The sequence below is a fragment of the Orycteropus afer genome, unplaced genomic scaffold, assembly GCF_000298275.1.
Source record: "Orycteropus afer afer isolate SDZICR_OR568_19922 unplaced genomic scaffold, OryAfe1.0 scaffold00003, whole genome shotgun sequence".
In the NCBI taxonomy this organism is placed as follows: domain Eukaryota; kingdom Metazoa; phylum Chordata; class Mammalia; order Tubulidentata; family Orycteropodidae; genus Orycteropus; species Orycteropus afer.
Genome location: NW_006921590.1, coordinates 23,972,090 through 23,994,147, shown reverse-complemented (window position 1 = coordinate 23,994,147; position 22,058 = coordinate 23,972,090). Strand labels below are relative to the sequence as shown.

Genomic DNA, 22,058 nt, shown 5'->3' with positions numbered 1-22,058 from the left:
ATTTCTATCACCAAGGCCATTTTTTCCCACTACCAGTGATTCTTTGTTTCCAACTTGTGCATTCCAATCACCAGTGATAGTCAACATATCTTGATTGCATGATTGGTCAATTTCAGATTGCAGAAGTTGGTAATATATATATATATATATATTTAATTTCCTTATCTTTGATTTTGGTGCTTAGTGTGTAAATTTGAATAATAGTATTAACTGGTCTTCCTTGGAGGCATATGGATATTATCCTATCACTGACAGCATTGTAGTTCAGGATAGGTCTTAAAACATTCTTTGTGATGATGAATACCACACCATTCCTCTTCAATTTGTCATTCCTGGAATAGTAGATCATATGGTTGTCTGATTCAGAATGGCCAAAACCAGTTCATGCCAACTCAACCAGTGCCTAGGATATTGATCTTTATGGGTCCCGTTTAATTTTTGACAACTTCCGATTTTCCTAGATTCATACTTCATACAGTCCATGCTCTGATTATAAAGGATGTTTACAGCTGTTTCTTCTCATTTTGAGTCTATGCTTCATCAGCAAATGGAGATCCTGAAAGCTTTACTCCATCCACGTCATTAAGGTTGGCACTACTCTGAGGAGGCAGCTTTTCCTCATTCACACTTGGAGTCCCTTCCGACCTGAAGGGCTCATCTTCTGGCACTATATCGAACAGTGCTTTTCAGGGCTACTCGTAAATATATTTATTTATACTATTCCAGTAATATGTCACACAGTGTTTCACTACTATTCATAAGATTTTCACTGGCCACTTCTTTGAGAGGTGGATGGCTTCTTCCTTCTTCTGCGTCTCTTAGTCTGGAAGCTCCGCTGAAACCTGTCCACCATGGGTGACCCTACTGGTATTTGATGTATCAGTGGCATAGCCTCACAGTAACACTCAAGCTACCACAGTACGACAAACTGACAGACGAGTGGTAAGGATGGTAAGAGTGGAGATAAAAAGGAGTGGATAGATTTGGGTTCAGTAAGGTTACCCAGACTTTTTGCTGAGTAGATACAGGGGGCAAGGAGGAGAATTAAGGATGATTCTTATTATTTTGGCTTAGGCAATAAAAAGGGGTGACATTTACTGAGCTGGCTAAGAGTTGGGGTATGGAGGAATAAATTTGTTCTGGAGTAAAATCAAAAGTTCTTTTTTAGTTTTGTTAAATTTGCAGTAATTATTAGATATCCATAGGCACTCTGGTGGTGTGGTGGTTAAGACATTAGGCTGCTAACCAAAAGCTTCATGGTTTGAACCCACCAGCCACTCTATGGGAGAAAGAAGAGCAGTTTGCTTGCATAAAAATTTACAGCCTTGGAAGCCATATTGGACAGTTTTACCCTGTTCTATAGGGTCACTATGGGTTGGAATTGACTTGATGGCAATGGGTTTATTAGATATCCAAGGATCTCTGGTAACACAATGGTTAGGGTATCTAACTGCTAACCAAAAAAGTTGGTGATTCAAACCCACCAGCTGCTTCATGGGAGAAAGCTGAGGCATTCTACTTCCATAAAGATTTACAGCCTTGGAAACTCTATGGGGAATATAGGGTTGCTTAGAGTTGTAGTAGACTCAGTGGCGGTGGGTTTATTAGATATCCAAGTGAATGTGCTAGGTAGAGAGTCAAATTTTTAAGTAGGGTTCTGGGGTAAGGAAAGGACTAGAGGTATAGACTGAGTAGTCAGAGGCACATAGATGACATAGGAAGATATGAACTGTATAAATTACCTATGGAGAGAGTTGTAGATACAGAAGTGAACACCCAAGACCTGATCCTTGGACTCTCTGACATCTTGATGTTGAGCAAAGGAAGAGAGAAGTACCAGCAAAAGAATTTGTGCAAAGTGACAAAATAGAAAGAAAATTAGTAAAGTGAAATATTGCATAACCTAAGAGTAGACAGTATTTCAAGAGGGAGGGAATGGACAACTGCATCCATTGCTGTTTGATTAGGACAGAGAGGAGACTGTTAGATTTAGCATCCTGTTAGTCATTGATGACCTCAACAAGAATAGTCATAGTGAGAGGTATAGCTAGAACCCTTTTGGAGTATTTGAGAAGAGTCTGTGAGGTAAGGAAGCTACTATCATCAGTTTTTTTCCCTTCAAGGGAACTGTATAAAGAAATAGGGTAATGATGAGGAAAATAAGATCAAAAGTGGTTTGATATTTTTTTCAAAGTAGAGTATGGCATTCTTCCTCATTATACTGTGTATGCATTGAGGGCAGGCAGAGTGTTCTCATTGATATCTTTAGACTCTAGAATGAACATAACACATAGTAGGTCCACCAATAAATGTAAAATTAAACTAGCCAGATTTCATGTTTTTCATGTTAGTTTTTATGCAACCAAAAATAAAATAAATATTATCAGTAAGGAGCTCTGGTGGCGTAGTGCCTAAGGCATTTGACTGCTAACCAGAGGTTGATGGTTCAAACCCACCAGGTGCTCCATGGAAGGAAGACTAGGCAATCTACTTCCATAAAGATTTATTGCCTTGAAAACCCAAAGGGGATCACTATGAGTTGGAATGAACTCGATGGCAGTGAGTTTGGTTTTTTTATTCTTATCGTTGAAACGTTATATAGCTTTTTGGTTTCAAGTATGTTCTGGTTACCTAGTGTCGCTCTGACAGGAGTATACCACAAATGGGATGGCCTTAACAAACAGGAGTTTATTCTCTTAAAGTTTGGAGGCTTTAAGTCCAAGTTCAAAGTGCCAGACTCTAGGGGCTGGGTGAAAGCCCCTCAACCTTGGGGTCCAGCGCTGCCTCCTGCTCCCAGCCCACTGGAGCTAGAGGCGTTTCTTCACTCAGACAGCTGCTGGCTGCTGAGACTGACAAACCCAAGGTTGGCATGTAAAAAGGCACAGTCCCAGTGTTACCAACCACATGGCAAGCTATTAATTTAAGTCAGTTGTAAGTCCCAAGGTCAGCAGAACATGGCAGGCTACTGAACAACAACACGGCTGTGTGCAGGGTCTAAGCATGCCATAAGCTAGAGACCATTCCCAAAGCTGCTGCTTATATGGGGGAAGCAGACCACATCCCAAAGGCAGCTACTAAGCTGCTCACAGTAGAGTCTACCATGGAGCTGATTACCAGTCTCATCACGGGGAATACTACATCCAGCTGCCCAGCCAAGTTGACACACAAACTGAACTACCACAAAATATATTTATTATTTTTACCTTGAATTTAGCCACTCCTCGGAAGGAATGTTGGGCAATCTACTTCCGTAGTGATACTGCCTCGGCAACCCAAGGGGAGGTGTCGCTATGAGTCGGGTCCAACTCGATGGCACATAACAACAGCAACAACAACCACCTTGGATTTAAAAAAAAGAAATGGTCACTTCTTTACATTTCTAAGAATATTTTCAAGTTTGTAGTTTTATTTTCATCACAACATTCTGAGGTAAATAGGGTAGGACTTATTCTCCATTTGACAGAAGAGTAAACTAAGACATAGGTTAAATATGCTGTCTAAGATCTCAGGCACTGTCATAGAACTGGAATTCAAGTCCCATCATGCCCATTCTTTCTCTTTTCACAGTAAGCATTTCTACCTCTCCACCTCTAAGCATTAGAAACTTACTTAGTATTTATGGTATTAGAAAATTTAATTTTTTAAATTAGTTATGTTATAAATATTCAGTGTTCCTTTATAGGTTAAATTATATAACATTAATCTTAAATGACATAGTAATTTATATGTGTAAAATGATTTTATCAGTGTTACTATCAAAGAATATATGAGGCAGCATTGTTTATAATAGCAAAATATTGAAAACAATATCCACTGGAAGAAAGATAAAATATGTTATCAAAACCAAACCATATGCACACTGCTGTCAAGTCGGATCCGACTCGTAGCGACTCCTTCTTGGGTTTCCGAGGCAGGATCACCACAGAAGTAGATTGCCCAGTCTTCCTTCCGAGGTGTGGCTAGTGGGTTTGAATCACCAGCCTTCTGGTTAGCAGTCAGATGTCTCAGGCACTACACCACCAGAGCTCCTAAAATGTGTTATAGTCATTGCAAAAAGAGCATGGGAGTGGCATTTTCTGACCTCTAACATCACAAGAGGAAGACAGAATCACCATCAGCAGCCCAAGGCTTATTCCTAGGAAGCCAGACATGCCGCCACCTTCTAGCCTTTTACCAATCCTGACACCAGCCATCCCTCCCATGGCACTCACTTCTTCTCTACTGGGTTCGGTAATTCGTTGCAATGGCCACATACAACTCACAGACGGTACTCAAGATTATGGGGTATATGAGGGAAGTAATAGGTTAGAATCCAGGTTAAGGAATGTGCTCAGGATATAGTTCTTCGATCAGGGCAGCCTCCCCTCTGCTATGCCCTCAGGCACACCTCTCTACCCCATAGCCTCTCAACCTGGCCTCTACCCGCCTTTGGCAAGTGTTTCACAGCTCTTTTAGCTCTGCCAATAGGTACCCTTAGGTGCATTCCATGGGCCAGGTAAGCCTGCCATTCTGTCTCATGCGTCTTGGTTCTACTGCCACTGTCTCTCTGCTGGGGTGTCTTTCTCTGCCTGGGCATCTCTTTACTGGGGTATGTCTGTCAAAGAGGTCCAGCTCAGGGATCTCACGTCCACGGATGCATTCTACTTGACCTCCAGCTTTTCTCTCTTGATGGCAGTGAGATCCCCTCTCTACCTCTGTTGTTGTTGTTGTTGTTATTTGCCATCGAGTCGGCCCCGACTCCTAGCAACCCCTCCTTGGGTTTCCGAGGCAGTTATCACTACGGAAGTAGATTGCCCAACCTTCCTTCCGAGGAGTGGCTTGTGGGTTTGAACCGCCAGCCTCCTGGTTAGCAGTCAAGTGCCTTAGGCACTATGCTACCAGAGCTCCTTCTCTACCTCTAGGAGGCCTCATTTTAAGCCTGCCAGAGTAACAAAACTAACCAATCCCAATATCAGAGTTCTACCTTTTATTTGCATGATCTTACCCAGTAATTTGGTGGGTGTTACAAAGACTATGGCTAGAAAATCCATACCTGGTAATGCACTGTACCACAGTCATACAATGGAATATTATACAGTAGATCTTTTTTTATTTATAACTTATTTCTAGTTTTTAAGACTATACACAGTAGAATATATACCAATTCAGAAGTCTCTACATGTACAGTTCAGTGACACTGATTATCTTTTCCAAGTTGTGCCCCATTTTCAGCCTCCCCCATTAACATAAACTGCCCCCTGATGTTCCTATCTGATCTTTTGAGTTGCTATTCTCAGTTTGATCCCATATAGATAGTTCTTAAAAGAGCGTAGTATGCAAGGCAGACATTCTTTACTGTTAAGCTAAAGGATTATTTGGTTCTAAGAAAACTTCAGGGGATATTTTTGGTTTAAGGTTTAAAGATTACCTCAGAGCAGTAGTTTCAGGGGTTCATCTAGCCACCATGGCTCCAGAAAGTCTGGAGTCCATGAGTATTTGAAATTCTGGTCTATATTTTTCCCCTTTTGATCAGGATTCTTCTATGGAATTTTTGATCAAAATGTTCAATAATGTAACCAGGCACCATCCAGTTCTAGTCTCATGGCAGAGGAGGCAGTTGTTTAGGGAGACAGTCACACATCCATTTCCTCCTCCTATTCGTCACTCTCCTTCCTCTGTTGCCCCAGGTGAATACAGACCAGCTGATGTCCCTTGGATAGCCATTTGCAAGCTTAAAATCTTGTAAGACCCCAGCCTCTTTCCTGCATAGTTCGTTGTGTAGTGCCTGGTGTCTTAAAAGGATACTGTACTTTTTCACCAAAATGTGTCCACATAAATAATGCACACATGAATATATTGTGCATAGCAGACATAGGAAACTAATGCAAGAGGGGGTTATACTGTTTGCAAAAGCTGTGTGACACATGCAATATTTACATAAAAAATTTATGTAGAACAGAACAGATCTGTTGAGTAAAAAACAAAAGATATAAAACCATACTATCTTTTTAAGGTATATATTCTCACAGAAACATTTTTCATTCATTTTGGTGATACAGGTGTGCATGCGTGTGTGTGTGTATATTAAAAATAAAGATCTGCAAAGATGTCCAAATTTATCCATAAGGCTGACGGTGGTGGAAGGGGATTTTGTTTTATTAATTATGGTGGAAAAAAACTTATTTAATTTAGAATACATATCTATCTACCTGTCTGTCTATAGTAGCTTTTTAAAATTATCCTGAAGGGAAAGAGTTAATCCTACCTTTAAAATCCTCTGCTGGGGGAAAAAAAAAAAAGAATGCAAATAGCAGGGATTATATGTAATTTAATGTATTTCAAAAGATTGCTTTTGCTTTTTAGAAACTATTTAAAATTAAAGCATTTTAATTCATTAATACAATTATATTTTGAAAACAAAGAATCAACTAAAGTGATGTCTACCCATTTAATTATTTTCTGCCAACAACCATAAAACTTAAATTCAAAAAGGAGTCTAAAGTCGTCTTTTCTGTAAACTTACTTTTGTAGCTGACCCAGCTCCATACATTGATGGAATTCGAATTAACAGCCCTCACTATTTGACTAAGATAAAGCTGACCACACCTGGGACCCATACCTTTACATTAGTGGTTTCTCAGTATGAAAAACAGAACACAATCCATTACACAGTCCGTGTAAGTAAAACCAGCATACAATGACAAAGCACAATGTGCTCTGCTTTATTTACTGGAGAAAATTTATTTCTGAAAATTGATTGTTCTCTCTGAAGCCTATATTTTTGTTTTTCATCTATGTATATATCTCTCTTTGTATATTAAATGATCATGATGCCTCCTTTAGAAAATGACTGAAAAGTAATGTATTTATTTTGAGTAACATTTCAAATGAACATTTTAATATTTTGAGTAATAGTTTTAGTCTTGAGGTAATATGGTGTGGTTGACTAATTTCAGTTTTAAAGAAAGCAATAAAAACTCCTCTAGCCTACACGATACTACTCCTAGTGGCATACAAATAAGCCTTTGGACTTAGCAAAAGGAAGTCAGTCACCTGTAAACATACTGATCTGAAGTACCTGGGCAGGTCGTATAATTTTGTTCTTTATAGATTTGTTTGCCATATGTAGGCAGAGAAGCTTAACATGAATAGATTTTAATGATGAAAAAGACCTTGGGGAGGTATGTCCTTCAGAAGCAGAAACTGAGGCCTGGAGAGATGGTGATTTGTCTGGAGTCACACACTGTCAGTGGCAGAGAAAAGCTCAGATGAGATCCCTAGCTTTCGGATTCCCAGTTAATTGAACTTGACTTGCTATCAGGCAATCTGTAGAATAATGACTTGGGTATGCCAACTAATTTTTTAGTCTTTCAGTATATTCTTATCAGTTTGATGTCTTTATAAACAACATTTATCAATCAGTAAATGTTTTTGAATCTAGGTATATTCAGCATGCAGCTTTACTTTTTCGAAAATCCCTTCTCCATACACCTTATCAAGACGGGTAAGAGAAATCCTTTGCTGGGTCATAATCTCAGAATTTTAATGTTTGAGAATTACTTTTATCCTTTTCTTGTTTTATTCTTCATTTAACAATTTCTCAAGAAATAAAAAACATTCTGGGGTATGACAGGATACAAAGGGAAGATATAAGTAACCTCCAGTCTAGGTGGGAAGATGAGATTTTTTTTACATGAACCACATTAAGTAATTCTGCAGGAAGGAAAAGTAAGAAATTCAGAGAAGACAATATAAACCTTATTGGAGAAGGCTATGGGGATGAACTAAGTATAATTTGGGACTGACTTTGCAGAGTGGGCTACATGTGTACAGGAAGATTTGAGGGAGAATTCTTGAAAGGGGAAATAGGGTGGAAAAAGGGCTGAGTGTATGTAGCAAAGCATCTTGGCTGAGGTGAAAAGTTATATTGTTGTACTGACAATGGCAAATAAAGATAAAAGAGATAGATGGGGCCATAAGGTGGACAGTTTCTTTTGTGCTAGCCCCCCACCCCTTAGGTGTAAGGATTTTTGTTTTTAAGTGGAATTTGAGAATGTGAAGTTCTTTTAATGCAAAAATTTTGTTTTATTAGATTAATGGAAAGTGGAGTGGTCAAAGTGCTGGAGGATGTGGAAATTTCCAAGAGACTCACAAAAATAACCCTATCTACCAATTCCATGTAGATAAGTCTGGGCCATTACTGATTGAGCTAAGAGGACCAAGGTTTGTGATCAGTAATTTTTTTTAAGTCAGTGATGTTATTTGAAAATTGAGCTTAGTGGAACAGAATAGAGTTTAGAAAAAGACTTCTGCATATGTGGACATGTTTAGGATTAAGATGGTATTGAGTGGGGAAAGGAGAGGCTTCTGTAATAGTCTGGAATAATTGTATATCTGTATTAAAAAAAAGGTCATTAGACATCTGTCTCATATTCTTTATAAATATCAGTTCCAGGTAGATTACAGATCTAAAAGGGAAAGGAGAACCAATAAAGCTTTTAGAAGAAAATTTAGGAACTATCTTAATAATCTTAGGGAAAAGAAAGATTTCTTAAGACATAGAGAAAAAGATTTGTGAATATGCTATATTAGTAAGAAAAAAAATCTATAATTTTCTTAAAAAAATGAACAAAAGGTTGAGCAGCTATATCACAGAAGAGGTGGTCTGATGGCCAGTAAGCCATTATAATAGCCAAAAATTGGAAACAACCCAAATGTTATCAACAGCACTTAAGATGATTCTTTCTGTCTGGTACAGTGACAGAGTATTTATCTTTTGAATTTGCATTATTGCTTGTGGATTCAAGTGGTAAAAATAATCTTTTTTAAAGTAAGCTTAATAATACTTTATTAGTTTTTATGGCTTCAGTAGAAAAATGGCATTTTGTATCATAAGTGTAAAAATAATATGCATGTGTTTTCAGAGTGCTGTTTCCTCCTGTTGAAGCTTTAGAAATCATATACTTGATTTAACAGTACAATACATCTGCACTTTAGGTATTTTAAATTATGCATTTACTTGAAATTAAAAATAGCAGTGATTCTGTTCATTTTTAATGCTAGGCAATATAGTGTTGGATTTGAGGTGGTAACAGTTTCTATGGTGGGAGATCCTGGTCCCCATGGCTTTCAGAGGAGATCTAGTGGGGACTACAGGTAACGTTAACCTTTTGATTATATCTAATTGATACCTAACTTTTTGTAGCTTCATCTTCTGTAACATTTGTTCTCATTTTCCCTGATTATAGGTGTGGGTTTTGCTACCTAGAATTAGAAAATGTACCTGCTGGTATCTACAATGTCATTCCCAGTACTTTTTTGCCTAAACAAGAAGGACCTTTTTTCTTAGACTTCAATAGTATTAACTCCATCAAGACAACACAACTTCAGTGATGGAGAAATCTCAGCAGTTACTGGATTTTATACTTACCAAACATCAACTCTTCAAATGAGGACACAAATAAGACACTAAAAACAACAGTCGGAACTGAATTAAATCTCTGAAAATGTGTTACAGTGGAATCTGGTGCTCAAATCAGGAGTTTGGTGAGAGTTGTACATAGTCAGAATAACCCTAAGTCACTCAGAAGTATGGTTTACATGGTTTTGTATAGAGATGGTTTGCGTTTAGGGGCCATGTTGTATAAAAAAAATACATATTATTAAAGATTAGACTCACAGTCAGCACTGTGAGAAGCATTTGCTAAGGAGAGAACTGAGATGAGCTGAGGAAATTGAGGGGCATAGGCTCTTTGAGTAGAATGGTGGGTGGGTATAATATCTTGAAATATTTACATTATTTTCCCCTTATTTTGCAGAGCATGTTGTAAGTTAAACCTGCTTGTTTTGTGACTCTACTGTACATCTTGGGCAACTAATTACAAAATGAATCATGTCACCATAACCAGAATTTAATTCTGCATTATTTATGATTTTGAAATGTTTATTGTTGCCCAAGTATTCTGGAAAAAATAAAGCTTTAAGAAATCCTAATTAACATAAAGATGTTCATGCTTAAGAATGGAAGTTGTTGAAGTTAGAGACATAGCTCCCATTGAATCATGTAAAGAGAACTGAGGTCTCTATACTAGTGTAGTTTTTCTTTTATCGGATTGATTGAAAGTAGTAAACTTCTGAGATGCTGAAGGACATTATAATGTACTTTGAATAGTCTTTTCAATTGTGCTGTAGTTCAGTGCTCTTTATGGTAACAGCACTTTGCAGAAAATACAATTGAGAATTTATTATGTGGTGATTGCATTATATATAGCAGTCAGAAAAAGTGAATTGCCAAGATACTGACTAGTATCATGTGTAAATTCCCAGGTGTTCACATAAAAATTCATCAGAACAGACAGTGCTCAAGATTTTCAAGTTCTGAAAATTAATAGGGTGGGATTTTTCATTGTCTCTACTTTATAATTATCAAAAACTTCTTATTTTGTATTTCACACTGCCTTTAATTGAAATAAAATGTTTATACTTCTGGAAACTACATAATTTAATCTAGATAAATTATTTAAATATTTCATCTAGTGTGTTCCATCTAAAAGAGAAGAGATGTTAATAGAGATTATTAGCTTAAAAATTCATGCATCAGCAAAAATACCTGTTCTTTTATGTTTAAAGTAGCAACAAATTATTATACCTATGAGATTTTGCTTTGGCAAACGTTTTGTGCTTTCAATTTTAGCATATTATTTTAGGTGAATTAATTTAACTAATTTCCCATGGCCCTTTAAAGAAAAATATGCAAAGCATCAGAGCTGTATTTATTATAAACACCTATTAGATGAACCTATTGTGTAGTGTTCAAGATCTTGTGCAGAATACAAACTGAAGTATGACCTAACCCTAGCCTTCAGAAATCAAATGGTGGAGACTAAACATGAACAATTAATACATTGTAGTACTAAATTCTACAGCAGAGTTCCAGAATGGTGCTACAGATGTCAAGTGAGGAAAAGGTTAACCTTCACTGGGCCAGATACCTTTGAAGAAGTGGTATTTCAAAATCTTCAAAAGCCAGACTACAAATGGTAGCCTCCAGTTACCAAGTGTTTACTGTATGCCAACACATACAATTTTTTCTTTTTATCTTCACAACCGCTGAATATCATAAAAACTTTAAACCATGCCAATTTGGGCCATTTTCTTAGATACTGTGTTCTCCTAGGGAGGGGAAAAAAAAAGTGATACCTCAATTACAGGGAATAACTGTTGCAGACAGTAATTCAAGGAAGTGTCTTCAGAGTAGAAGTCACATGTAGGGATTTTATCAGAGAATTGAGTGGACCCTGAAAATAGGGTTGCTACAATTCAAGTATAGGATTTAGTTCCTCTCTTACATTTAATTATACTGAAAGGAGTTTTGTTATGAACATTTATAGATGAAATGCTAACTACTTAAGGTAAAACGTCTATATTTGATATTGCAAGTGTTTATCTTTTCTGAATTAATGTCTATTTTAATCCTCATGATTGGTTAGTCCAGGGGTGGATTACCCAATAGGCAAGGTATAAAAAACATGTGAAACTATTCACTGCAGGTTAGTAAGTAAACACAAGCAAGCCTGTGCTTACTTTGCTATTGTGTAATCAGGTACTAGGCCAGCCATTCACTCTTTCCCCACAGCATGCTTTAATATGAAGTGCACAGATGAAACCTCTACCACCCTCAACATTATTTTCACTAGCAAAAGGATCCAAGAACCATCTGATAATCGGTCATGGCTGCATATTAGAATCATCTGGGGAGCTTTTAGAAGGCCAGTGCCCAAGTGTATCCCAAGTCAATTAAATTAGTCTCTGGGGATCAGACTGAGACAGCATTTTTTTAAACTCCTTGGGAGATTCCAATGTGCAGCCAGGACCAAGAAGCAGTCCTAGCGTAACTATCGAATGTTTATTTCCCGGCCACTGTGTTTCCTCATGACTCGGCTTTAGTAGCAGCGAAAGTAGAATTCTAATTCAAAACCTTGGTAACAGGGGCTTTGAATTATTAGGATCCAGGACCTTTATTGAAACAGTAATTTCCATGCTCTTCCTTATGGTAAGACAGTTGCCTGGAATAGAAGATTTACACGACTTTAGGATTTCTTATTTGAAGTCACAGAAGGTTAGACATTGTCTTAAGCTGTTTTTATTACACTCAAAAAGTATTAAGACAAGTACAAAATAACCTTGTAATTAGGATACTGTGTCAGTCAATAAAAAAGAAGTCACTACAGTGTGAAGAGATTTACAAATGACTAAAATATACAAGCTGTGATGAATTAATAGACAACTTGAAATGGAAAGGTTTTTTTTTTCTTTTAGAAATGCTAAGTTTTCTTAACAAAAAGAGGACAAAATACAGTGCTCTTAAATATGTATAACCATGAAACATGAAAGAAAAGCAGTCTTAACACTTACTACTGGTAGCATAACAGACTCCATTGCTTCTATTTGACAGCCTTTGCCAACACATGCCTACTTCCTTTCCTAGCTTAAGGAACAATTTCCCCTAAGGAATACTAGTGCAGCATAACCCTTAAATAATTCCATTTATTTTTGAAATTACAACCTACAGAGAAATTAACACCTTGGCAATCTAGATATAACAATGGCAACCATTCTTCACATGCACTTGGCTTAGAATGAGCCCCGTTGGCTGGTGGGGTAAGGTTTATGCTATAGAACCTTCTCTTCCCCCACAGCCACAAATCCCCTTCTATGATATGCCCCTGCTACCCTCAACCCCCCTCCCCACATTGGCATTCACTTTACCCATCCCAAAAAGTGCAGCTCCTGGGGTAACCTTTCGAGAAAATGTTTTCAAAAGCATCTAGGTGGGTGTCCCAGCACACATGCTTTCTAAAAAGCCCCCTCTGCACATCAGAGATGAGGAAAACTGTTCTTGACCTAAACATCCAATTCTTAAGTAGTTTTTTTTTTTTTTTCTTTTAAATAAGCCTTTGAAGGGTAGAAAACGTGTGCTTTGAGTACTTGAGTTTTAATTACGTCACCTAGCTCTCCTGGAATAGAAAGGAGAGAGAATATCTCCATTTTTCCAAACTGAGCTTGAGAGAAGGGAAAGAGAACCAAGCTGTTGACCATGATTTGGCTTAGCTTCCCAATACCCTTCCTGGCTCAGCTTCCTTCATAGGAACTAGTTATTGCTTCCACAGTGTCGCTACAGGGAACTTTCCACAAAAGCCATGAGTCTGGTCACAAGTCCATCTGTAACAACTCCTCTGCTCTGAAAAACAAACCAGCCCAAGAGCTTTCAGGAAGAATCTTCAGCCCTCAAGGTCACTGAAACTTCATTAGTGCAGTTTGGAGTAAACGCTTAAGATTTGGCATATATTAAATGATTATTGGCACAATCTTCTCCATACAGTTTCATGTATAAATATCGATAATGCATGTGGACCAGGACCCTGCAGGGATCAGCCAATTTGCACCATTTTTATGTTGGCGATGATTCCATCTCTTCCCTTGGAGCACTGGAGGGAGAGCTGCTTCATCCGGGTCTCCATGGCCTGGCCCTCGGTGCCTGTGCTGTGGCTCTTGCTGCCACTGCTGCTGCTACTGCTAAGACCCCGATTGTTGTTGGTTTTGTCACTTGTTTTATTCTCTGCCCCTTCTGCTCTGTCTCCTGTAGAAATACAAAGATGATCAAGTGAGTATTGACAATTCTAAGAGTCACTTGGGCCCAAGCTAGTCATCCAACTCAGCCATTATATTTCCAAGTGTTACCCAACCATGCAAATCAGAGGGTTCTCCATCTTATATCTGCTTAATGCTTTTATTCCCTGAAGCATTGTATACATCCTTGATCCTAGAATCATCTCTAAAGACAAAGTTTATCACACTCATTATACATCTGGAAAACAGATATACCTCTGTAGTACGCGCTGACCCAGAGGACTTCTTCGATGAGCAACATAGGGCATAAATTCTACCAGAAGCTGGTCAGAAAGCACTGTGAAACCATCAACAGTGAGTGCTACTGGCAGCACACACACACACATTCACTGATGCAGTCCTAGGGAGCCAAGCCCTGGGAAAGGTGTAGAAGACTAGAAGATCTGACTCTTCTGAGTCAAGCGGGTCAGGGCACTATTGCTGAGAAGGCTGCAACTCACCTCGTTCTACCTCGCATTCAGGGGAGGAGGCTCCACTGCATTCACTGCGAGGGCCCAACACTGGGAACATCATCCCAAACTCTGACAGGGACACAGGGCTGGGCAGGTCCAGGCTGCCAGGCCTCACAACTGCAGGGAACTGGTCAGGCATCTCAGATGGGCTTGTTGGTCCTGAACTAAAGCTGGACACGGACTGAGTTTCCGAGTCATCTTCAGATACAAAGTTGCTGCAGTTGTCATCTTCAAAGGCCTCCGAGGCCACTAGGATGAGAAAATACCAGTCACATGGAGTTTGACAAACAGTCAACAGGCTTGGCTGCTAACCAAAGGGTGTCCACCCCGAGTCACCTTGGAAGAAAGTCCTGTCGATCTGCCTAAAAATCAGCCACTGAAAACTCTGGTGCACAGTTGTACTCTGACACACAAGGGGGTCACCATGAGTCAGAATCAACAGCAGCTGCTTTAGCCCCTTAAATACCTCCAGAGTGTATGCTGCTGGCAAACAGCTGGGCAACATGGACGGGCTGCAGGATCTGCTACTGTGAGTGCCTTAAAAGGAACATGACCCTTCCTGAGCCTGCTGACCAGCCATGGAAGCAGCTTGAGGGGAAACAGCTAGCTGGCAGCTAGAGCCCATAAAGTGTCCTTACAACAACATGCTAGCCTCTGCTGTAGAAATCAGTGCCACTGCCCTTCTGTGTATACTGCCTAAAGGTGGAGGATTCATTCAGTCAGATAAGGACCTCTTCTCTACCCCATCCCCAAACACATCCACACATACTCAGAAGAGGGGCCGGCCCTGTGTAATGCATCTTTAAAAACAGCCTGTAGCATTCCTTAGGGGATGACTATAAACGGAAAGTGCTGTAATGTTGGGGCAGAAAATGGGCCCTGGCTCCAATGCAAATGCTAACTCCACTACTTGCTGTATGACCTTGGCCAAGTTACTCAGCCTCTCTGAGCTTCATCTTCCTCTCCATATAGAGTTTTTGAGACAATGTTTGTCAAAATACCTCACACACAATCATCACTCAAATTATAGTTTGCTTTTCCTTTATTTTGGGCCTGACATTTAAATGTCTATTGAATGAATTAAAGAACTCCTGGGGAAAGAGCTTGGGAAAGAGCCAACAGGGATTATTCCACAGGATAGGAAAAGACATGTGTAAAGACTGCTGGAGGGTTTTCCTTGATTAATATAAAGAGGGTCAAGTCACACTGTATCAGTTTCCCAAGGAGTGGCCCTTGGGAAAAGGTCTCTACCAAACAGACACCAGCAGTAAGACCAGCAGACACCACCATCTGCTGAATACTTACTGGGTGCCAGGCATTTCACTGAACCCTAACCACCACTCCACGCAGTAGGTAGTAGGTAGAAGGTATTAGCATAAGGAGTCCTGGTGGCACAGTGGTTAAAAAGGTTAGTGGTCTGAACCTACTGGCCACTCCTCTGGAGAAAGATGAGACAATCAGATTCCATAAAGATATACCCTTGGAAACACTATGAGGCAGCTCTACTCTGTCCTATAGGGTTGCTATAAGTCAGAATTGATGGCAATGAGTTTTAGATACTGTCATACTGCCCATTTTGCAGGTGAAAAAACAGGTATAAAGTCAAATCCTTGCCCACATCATGTACTAGTAATGATAGAAGCCAGTATTTGAATCAAATCTGATTCCAATGTCTGTATTTTTAAACAACTCTTCTTCCCTAGGAGCTCTGGTGGCATAGTGCCTAAGGCATCTGACTGCTAACCCGAAAGCTGGTGGTTCACACCCACCAGCCACTCCTCAAAGGAAGATTGAGCAGTCTACTTCTGTAGTGGTACTGCCTCAGAAACCCAGGAGGGGTTGCTATGAGTTGGAAACAACTCGTGTTTTGGTTGTTTTTTTTTTTTTTTGTCGTCTTCTCTGCTGGACTTCTCAGAGTCTTGAATATTCTGAAGTATATTTTGAATCTCAAAGAGGAGTGAAAGTATATCATTTTCCAAACTTACTTGAGCATGGAATTGACTTTGAGGAATACTCAGTAACATTCAGCTGAACACAGTGTTCCATAAGACATAGGAATATACTAGAAATAGCCCTCAGGCCTGCCCAGCTGAGACCCTTTAGTGACAGCCAGAGAGGAGGTGACCATGGGACAAGTCAGCCCTGGAGGCAGACCTGTTCTGGCCCACACAGACTACATGACACCCCCCCCCAACAATTGCTCACCAGAAATGGCATCTGGCTCAGGCTTATTCCCAGACAGATCCTCCACAGACGTGCTGCTGCCCTCGGCCCCAACGCCACAGCCCCGGGGCCCCATGGCACTGGAGCGACGCCGCTCGTGGATCTCATCTGAGATCATCTCCAGGTTCTTCAGGGCTGTCTTGTACTCGCCTTTTGCCAGGGCCAGTTTGGCCTGCAGGTCATCCACAGTCTTCTTCAGTTGCTGGTGAGGGAACAAGAGGCTCAGTCAGTGAAGGCTGCCCCTGCTGGCCTTACATGGTTTTCAAATGACAGTTTCAAGCACATCTGCCCATCAGTCCATTTCTAAGGATTTCCCAAGATATGACTGAGGACCTATGCCCTGATTTCTCTATTCACATCACCTCAGCTATCAGTTCACCAGATAAATTCAGCCACCACCATCGTCCTCACCCAACCTCACCCAGGTTAACAAACTCAAGCTTTAAGACCAAGAAACTACCACTAGGGGAATAAGCCTCATCACACAGAATTCCCTCAAACACCTCAGCCAGTATACAATCTAGCTATCTGCTCCCCAGTGCAGCAATTCTCGAACTTAACGTGCATCAGAATCACCTGGAGTGCTGTTGAACACAGATAGCTGGGCCCTATCACCAGAATGTCTGATTCAGTGTTCACTGGATGGGGCCCTAGAATTTTCATTTCTAAACTGTTCCCAGGCAATGCTGATGCTGCTGGTCTAGGGACCACACTTAGAGAACCACTGCCCTAGAACAATATAGAAAGTGACTGGGTGGGAGATTTAGAGAGCTTCAGAGACACCTGAAGACCCAACCAAGACCATTTGTTGCCTGAAACCCCAGGGGAAAAATGTGCCTCTCTCCAGCCTCTCCTTACAGCAAAAAAGAACCCCACTGTCATCAAGTCAATTCTAACTCACAGTAGCTCTACAGGACAGAGTAGAACTGCCCTATAGCGTTTCCTAGGCTGTGATCTTTACGGAAACAGATTGACATATCTTTCTCCTGCAGCGCGTGGATTTGAACCACAAATCTTTCGGTTAGCAGCCAAGCCTTTAACCACTGTGCCATCAGGGCTCCAAGGCTATAAATCATTACAGAAGCAGACTACCACAACTCCCACAGCACAGTTGAGCACTTTAACCACTGTGCCACCAGGGCTCCATATTTGAAAGCATACTACCACACAAAAGTGAGGCAGAAAAAAATCCCATCAGTGACCAAAACAAATCCACACACACACATACCTCAAGCTGCACGTAGTACTTTGCCTTGAGTTCAAAATAAGGCCTGTAAAAGATAGGGAGGAAAAAACATAAGGGTAATATATAATGACCATGAGAAACTCCTTGGGGTGGACCAGAGGCATTGACTACAGCTGGCCTAGCCATTCCTCCAGGACTTCATAAACTCTGACAAGGCCGTGAGCTGAAAGTGATGTTCCCAGCTCCGAGGCCTGGCTGACACTGACACCAGACAGAGCTGCTGAGCTCAGCCAGGGCACACTGATGGGAGGCCCATCTCAAGATACAGGGAACCCACACACGTGCACATGTGCACACCCATCCCACACACTGTTTGGCACCATATAGGGAGTGCTGAGTGGCTCAGGTGACCCAGGTCACTTCTCCCAATGAGGCTGGCTCTCCAAGGATGAAAAGCAGTGAGGCTGGAGAAAGGGGCTGCTTAACATACATCATCCTCTACTGAGGACAACTACGGAAGGATAGTGTCATGTCTCCCCTCACTGAGCCCAGTGGGGTCACAAAAGGAAGGGGTCTCCTGTTGGTCATCCTGGCCCAGGACAAGAGGTACTGGACAGTCTGATTCAGTGCTCAGTGCCAAGAGTCTGCAGACCCAGCAAGACAGAGAACACGAGACAGGACAAGAAACACAGATATTTAGTGCCGGAGATCCTGGAGAGAGTGGGAGAACAATGTGGAACAAAACTCAAAATCATAAAAAAAAAAAAAAGACCAGGTTTACTGGTCTGAGATCACCTGGTGAGACCCTGAGACTATGGCCCCTAGTTAGTTACCCTTCAGGTCTGGAACTGAACTCACTCCTATGGCTTCCAGACAAACAATAAAAAGGCATTTGGGGTGAACATTTACTTTAGGTAAACACACTCCTTGGAGTAATCAATTGTGGGAGAACAGAAGGGCAGTGTTTGCCCAGGGAGAAAGCTCAGGGGGCAGGAATGCATAGGAAAGAAGGACATGGGGAAGAGGTAACTACAGGGAGGAAGTGGGAAGAGAGCTGTTACACTGTGAGGAATTGCAGTCAATGTCATGAAACAAAATGTGTACTGCAAACTTTCAACCAAATCACAATAAAAATTTAAAAAAAAAAAGAAACAAACATGAACATTTGACAAGTCCCCTGGGTTCTTTGTCAGCCCACAGAGCCGGGTTCATTGTAGGAAGCTTAGTGTCTAAGCATTAAGAGCAGACCCATGCCTTATCCTTGAGATGTCTGCCCTCCACGAGGCTCTCAAGTCCTGCATCCTGAAGATCTAGTAGGATGATGGGGACCCTGTAGAACTGCCTTTGGTGGGTATGGAAAATCTGGAACATGGGAAAGGGCGGGGGGGGTGGTGCACATGTGACCAAAGGGAGCAGACGTCAGCCTCACTCAGTGACACAAGAACAGGTGGAAAGAGAGCGTGAACAGGAGTGCAAGGGCAGTGGGAATACTTCCAGAAGAAACATGAGTATCCACTTGCTGTGGCAAATGGCCAAAGCAAGGGTGAGAAGGCAGGGTGGGCATGGAGGGATGCAGATTTACATTTTATCCTGTAGGTGGGGGGAGCCACCCAAGGCTTTCAGGATCTGTGCTTACATTGTTCTGAGTGCAGGGGTCTTAAAAGGTTGGTAGAGTTCACTCACTAGGCTCCGGGTTCATCTACAGCTATTGATCATCCCCAGTACTCCCCCTTCTGCTTGGAGGCCCAGCAATTGTGAATGAAGCAGAGGACTGTTCCCAAGAAAGGACTAACGTGGCTGTTTGCTCATCATGATCATTACTGGGCAACATTATATAAGAATTCGAACAAAAATTCCATTGAAACCAGTCTATAGCATTTCATTAGCTCTTGACCCATAGAGAACAAGCCTTGTGTACATGTTCATCCCAATCATACTGACAGGTAAACTGAGGGGCAGGGCCTTGTACACATTGCTAGTCACAGAGCCAACGGCACCATCTGAGTCTCCCAAAGCCCAACCCCAGGCCCTAGCCAATGGGCCACACAACCATTTGCTTTTCAATTCCTTTTTCTGTGTCTTCCAAGTAGGGAGCAGCTCCACCCCTCAGCATCCTCCTACCTCTTGCTCTGAGGGCCATGGAGAACACTGTGGGTCAGAGAGGGGCACAGGCAGGGGCTCCAATCAGGCCCCAAGCTCTATGTCAAGGACTTGCTTAGGCTGCTGAGCGTATGGAACATAAAGGGTGGAGAGGTGCAGTCGGAGAGAACAATACCTCCACCCCCGAGGAGGCTGCACCCAGACTCACTTGGACTTGTTGATGGCTCTCTTGAGCTTCTTCTCCAGCTGCCGCATGCGGCCCATGGCAGCGTTGTACCTGGCTGCCGTCTCCTTGTGCACCAGCTCGCTCCTGGTCTTGGTTTGCTCCGCCTCCATGACCTTCAAACAACAGCAGAGGTCAGCGCAGCCATGCCAGAACAACTCCGGTCATTACTTTTATCATTTAAAAAGTATTTCCTCAGAATACTATGCAATCCTAAAGAATAATGTACAATCTACAAGACACTGCATACCATGGATGAACTTGGAGGACATTATGCTGAGTGAAATGAGTCAATCACAGAAGGACAAATACTATATTAGTTCATTATTGTAAAAAGTCAAGGAAAGGTTTATATATGGAAGGAAACTTTCTTTGTTGGTTACCAGGGGTGGGAGGGGAAGGGAGGGAAAAACAACAACAACAAAAATTTCCTGAGGAAATTACTGGGCAGACTTAGATTAAACTGACTGCCAAATAAAATAAGATTTATTTTTTTTCCCTACTGACCTATTTTGAAAAAGCCTTGTTAGGTAAAATTAAAAAGCCAAATTGGTGTGGCAAGAAGAGGAAAGAAAATAATGGAAAAAAAAAGGAAAATCAGAAAAAATTCTGAAAAATTCTCTGATTCAACTGATACCTGCTTTCTTCGGCTTAGGCCTCCTGGGGTTTGTAAGTAGTCACTATGGGATCCTCCTGTTCCCTCTTTGGAGCAGGGGCTAAGGGGCACGAAATTGACCAAACAGCACCAGAGGGCATTTAAGAGACATCAGGACATAGGAGATAGACGACAGATGCTAATACCAACCAGTGTGCCTACGATACTACATTACCATTAACACCAAACACCAGGCTACAGATATACACATAAATGCCTGAGAGGATTAGATGGGGGTCAGTGAACAGGATTATACTCTAGACCAAGGATAGATTCAGCTGAGGCTAATCTTGCACAGACACCAGTGATACAAAATACCTGCAGTCCTTACAGAAACAAAAGAAGACAGACACAGAGCAATCCCTCACAGACAACCAGACACTAAGAGAGAGATCCAACGGATCAACTGTTTCAGGACCATAGTACTGGGGGGTACCAGACTTAACTGGCACAACAATACATAAAAGCCTTGTTCCTCATCCTACGTTGGTGAGTAAGACTGGGTCTTAAAAGCTTTCAAGCAGCCATCTAAGATGCAGCTATTGGTCTTAGTGTCAGAAGCAAAGAAGAGTGCATAAAAGAAAAAAGTGCATTTGGAAGCAATCAGCCTTAGGACACGATGGCCCTTGAGACCAGAAAAACTAGATGGCCCCCTGTTACCAATGCCAGCTACTCAGGAAAGGATCAAATCTGGAGATCCTGGATACAGTGGGAGGAAAAATGTGGAACAAAATCCAAAAACTCAATGTTGTTATTGTTGTTATTTGCCTTCGAGTCGGACCCGACTCATAGTGACCCCTCTTTGGGTTTCCAAGGCGGTATCACTACAGAAGTAGATTGCCCACCTTCCTTCCGAGGAATGGCTGGTGGGTTTGAACTGCCAGCCTTCTGGTTAGCAGTCAAGTGTCTTAGGCACTACACTACCAGACCAGAATTACTGGTCGGATGAAGTCTGGTGAGACCCCCAATACTATGGTCCTAGGATACATTCTGGGCCTGGAATAAAACTCACTCCCAGGGGCTGGCTCTCAGCCTAATAGTTAACAAGATGTTCACACATCAACTCAACCCAGGGTGATGCACCCACATACTCTATGGTAATACATCCCTTAGAGCAATAAACCACGGGACACCAGAGGACCAACATTCACACAGAGGAAATATAGGACAAACAGGAGTGCGTAACTATGAGGGGAACAGGGGGAAGGTTACTGGGCAAGGAGGGAAGGAGACTGGATTAGGGAAAAAAGAAAAAAAAACTAGAAGAACCCAAAAAATAAGACCTAGCAAAACTAGGCACAGCAGCAGACAGCAATCAAGACAACAAGGCAACATAATTTTAGCTGTTTGGCCCTTAATCAAACATCCAGAATTAGTTGGCCGGGGACAGAAGCAGGATCAGGAAGGTTAAACTTTACATTCAACCAATTAAAACCAAATCATTCAGATCAAATTTGGAGGGTCACAAAAATTCCAAGGAGGAGAGGAGAGTTCTGATGCGGACAATTTGTTAAACCTGTTGTTACAGACTGAATTGTGTTCCCAAAACAT

At 41.3% G+C, this 22,058-nt stretch overlaps 2 protein-coding genes across 2 annotated transcripts in view; one reads left to right on the top strand and one right to left on the bottom strand.

Moving 5' to 3' along the window:
* The window catches only part of CAPN7 (calpain 7), a 48,201-nt gene extending 38,829 nt beyond the window's left edge, over nt 1-9,372 (top strand). Inside the window, exons 17-21 of the mRNA XM_007936805.2 lie at nt 6,511-6,656; nt 7,421-7,483; nt 8,072-8,202; nt 9,043-9,135; nt 9,228-9,372. Of these exons, the coding sequence (XP_007934996.1) occupies nt 6,511-6,656; nt 7,421-7,483; nt 8,072-8,202; nt 9,043-9,135; nt 9,228-9,372 (578 nt within the window). The remainder of the gene's footprint in view (nt 1-6,510; nt 6,657-7,420; nt 7,484-8,071; nt 8,203-9,042; nt 9,136-9,227) is intronic.
* A 4,037-nt stretch (nt 9,373-13,409) lies between these two features.
* Nucleotides 13,410-22,058, bottom strand: part of SH3BP5 (SH3 domain binding protein 5) — an 84,819-nt gene continuing 76,170 nt past the window's right edge. Inside the window, exons 5-9 of the mRNA XM_007936794.2 lie at nt 19,838-19,968; nt 17,572-17,614; nt 16,326-16,545; nt 14,109-14,369; nt 13,410-13,618 (exon numbers count right to left, since the gene is read on the bottom strand). Coding sequence (XP_007934985.1) covers nt 13,410-13,618; nt 14,109-14,369; nt 16,326-16,545; nt 17,572-17,614; nt 19,838-19,968 — 864 coding nt within the window. The remainder of the gene's footprint in view (nt 13,619-14,108; nt 14,370-16,325; nt 16,546-17,571; nt 17,615-19,837; nt 19,969-22,058) is intronic.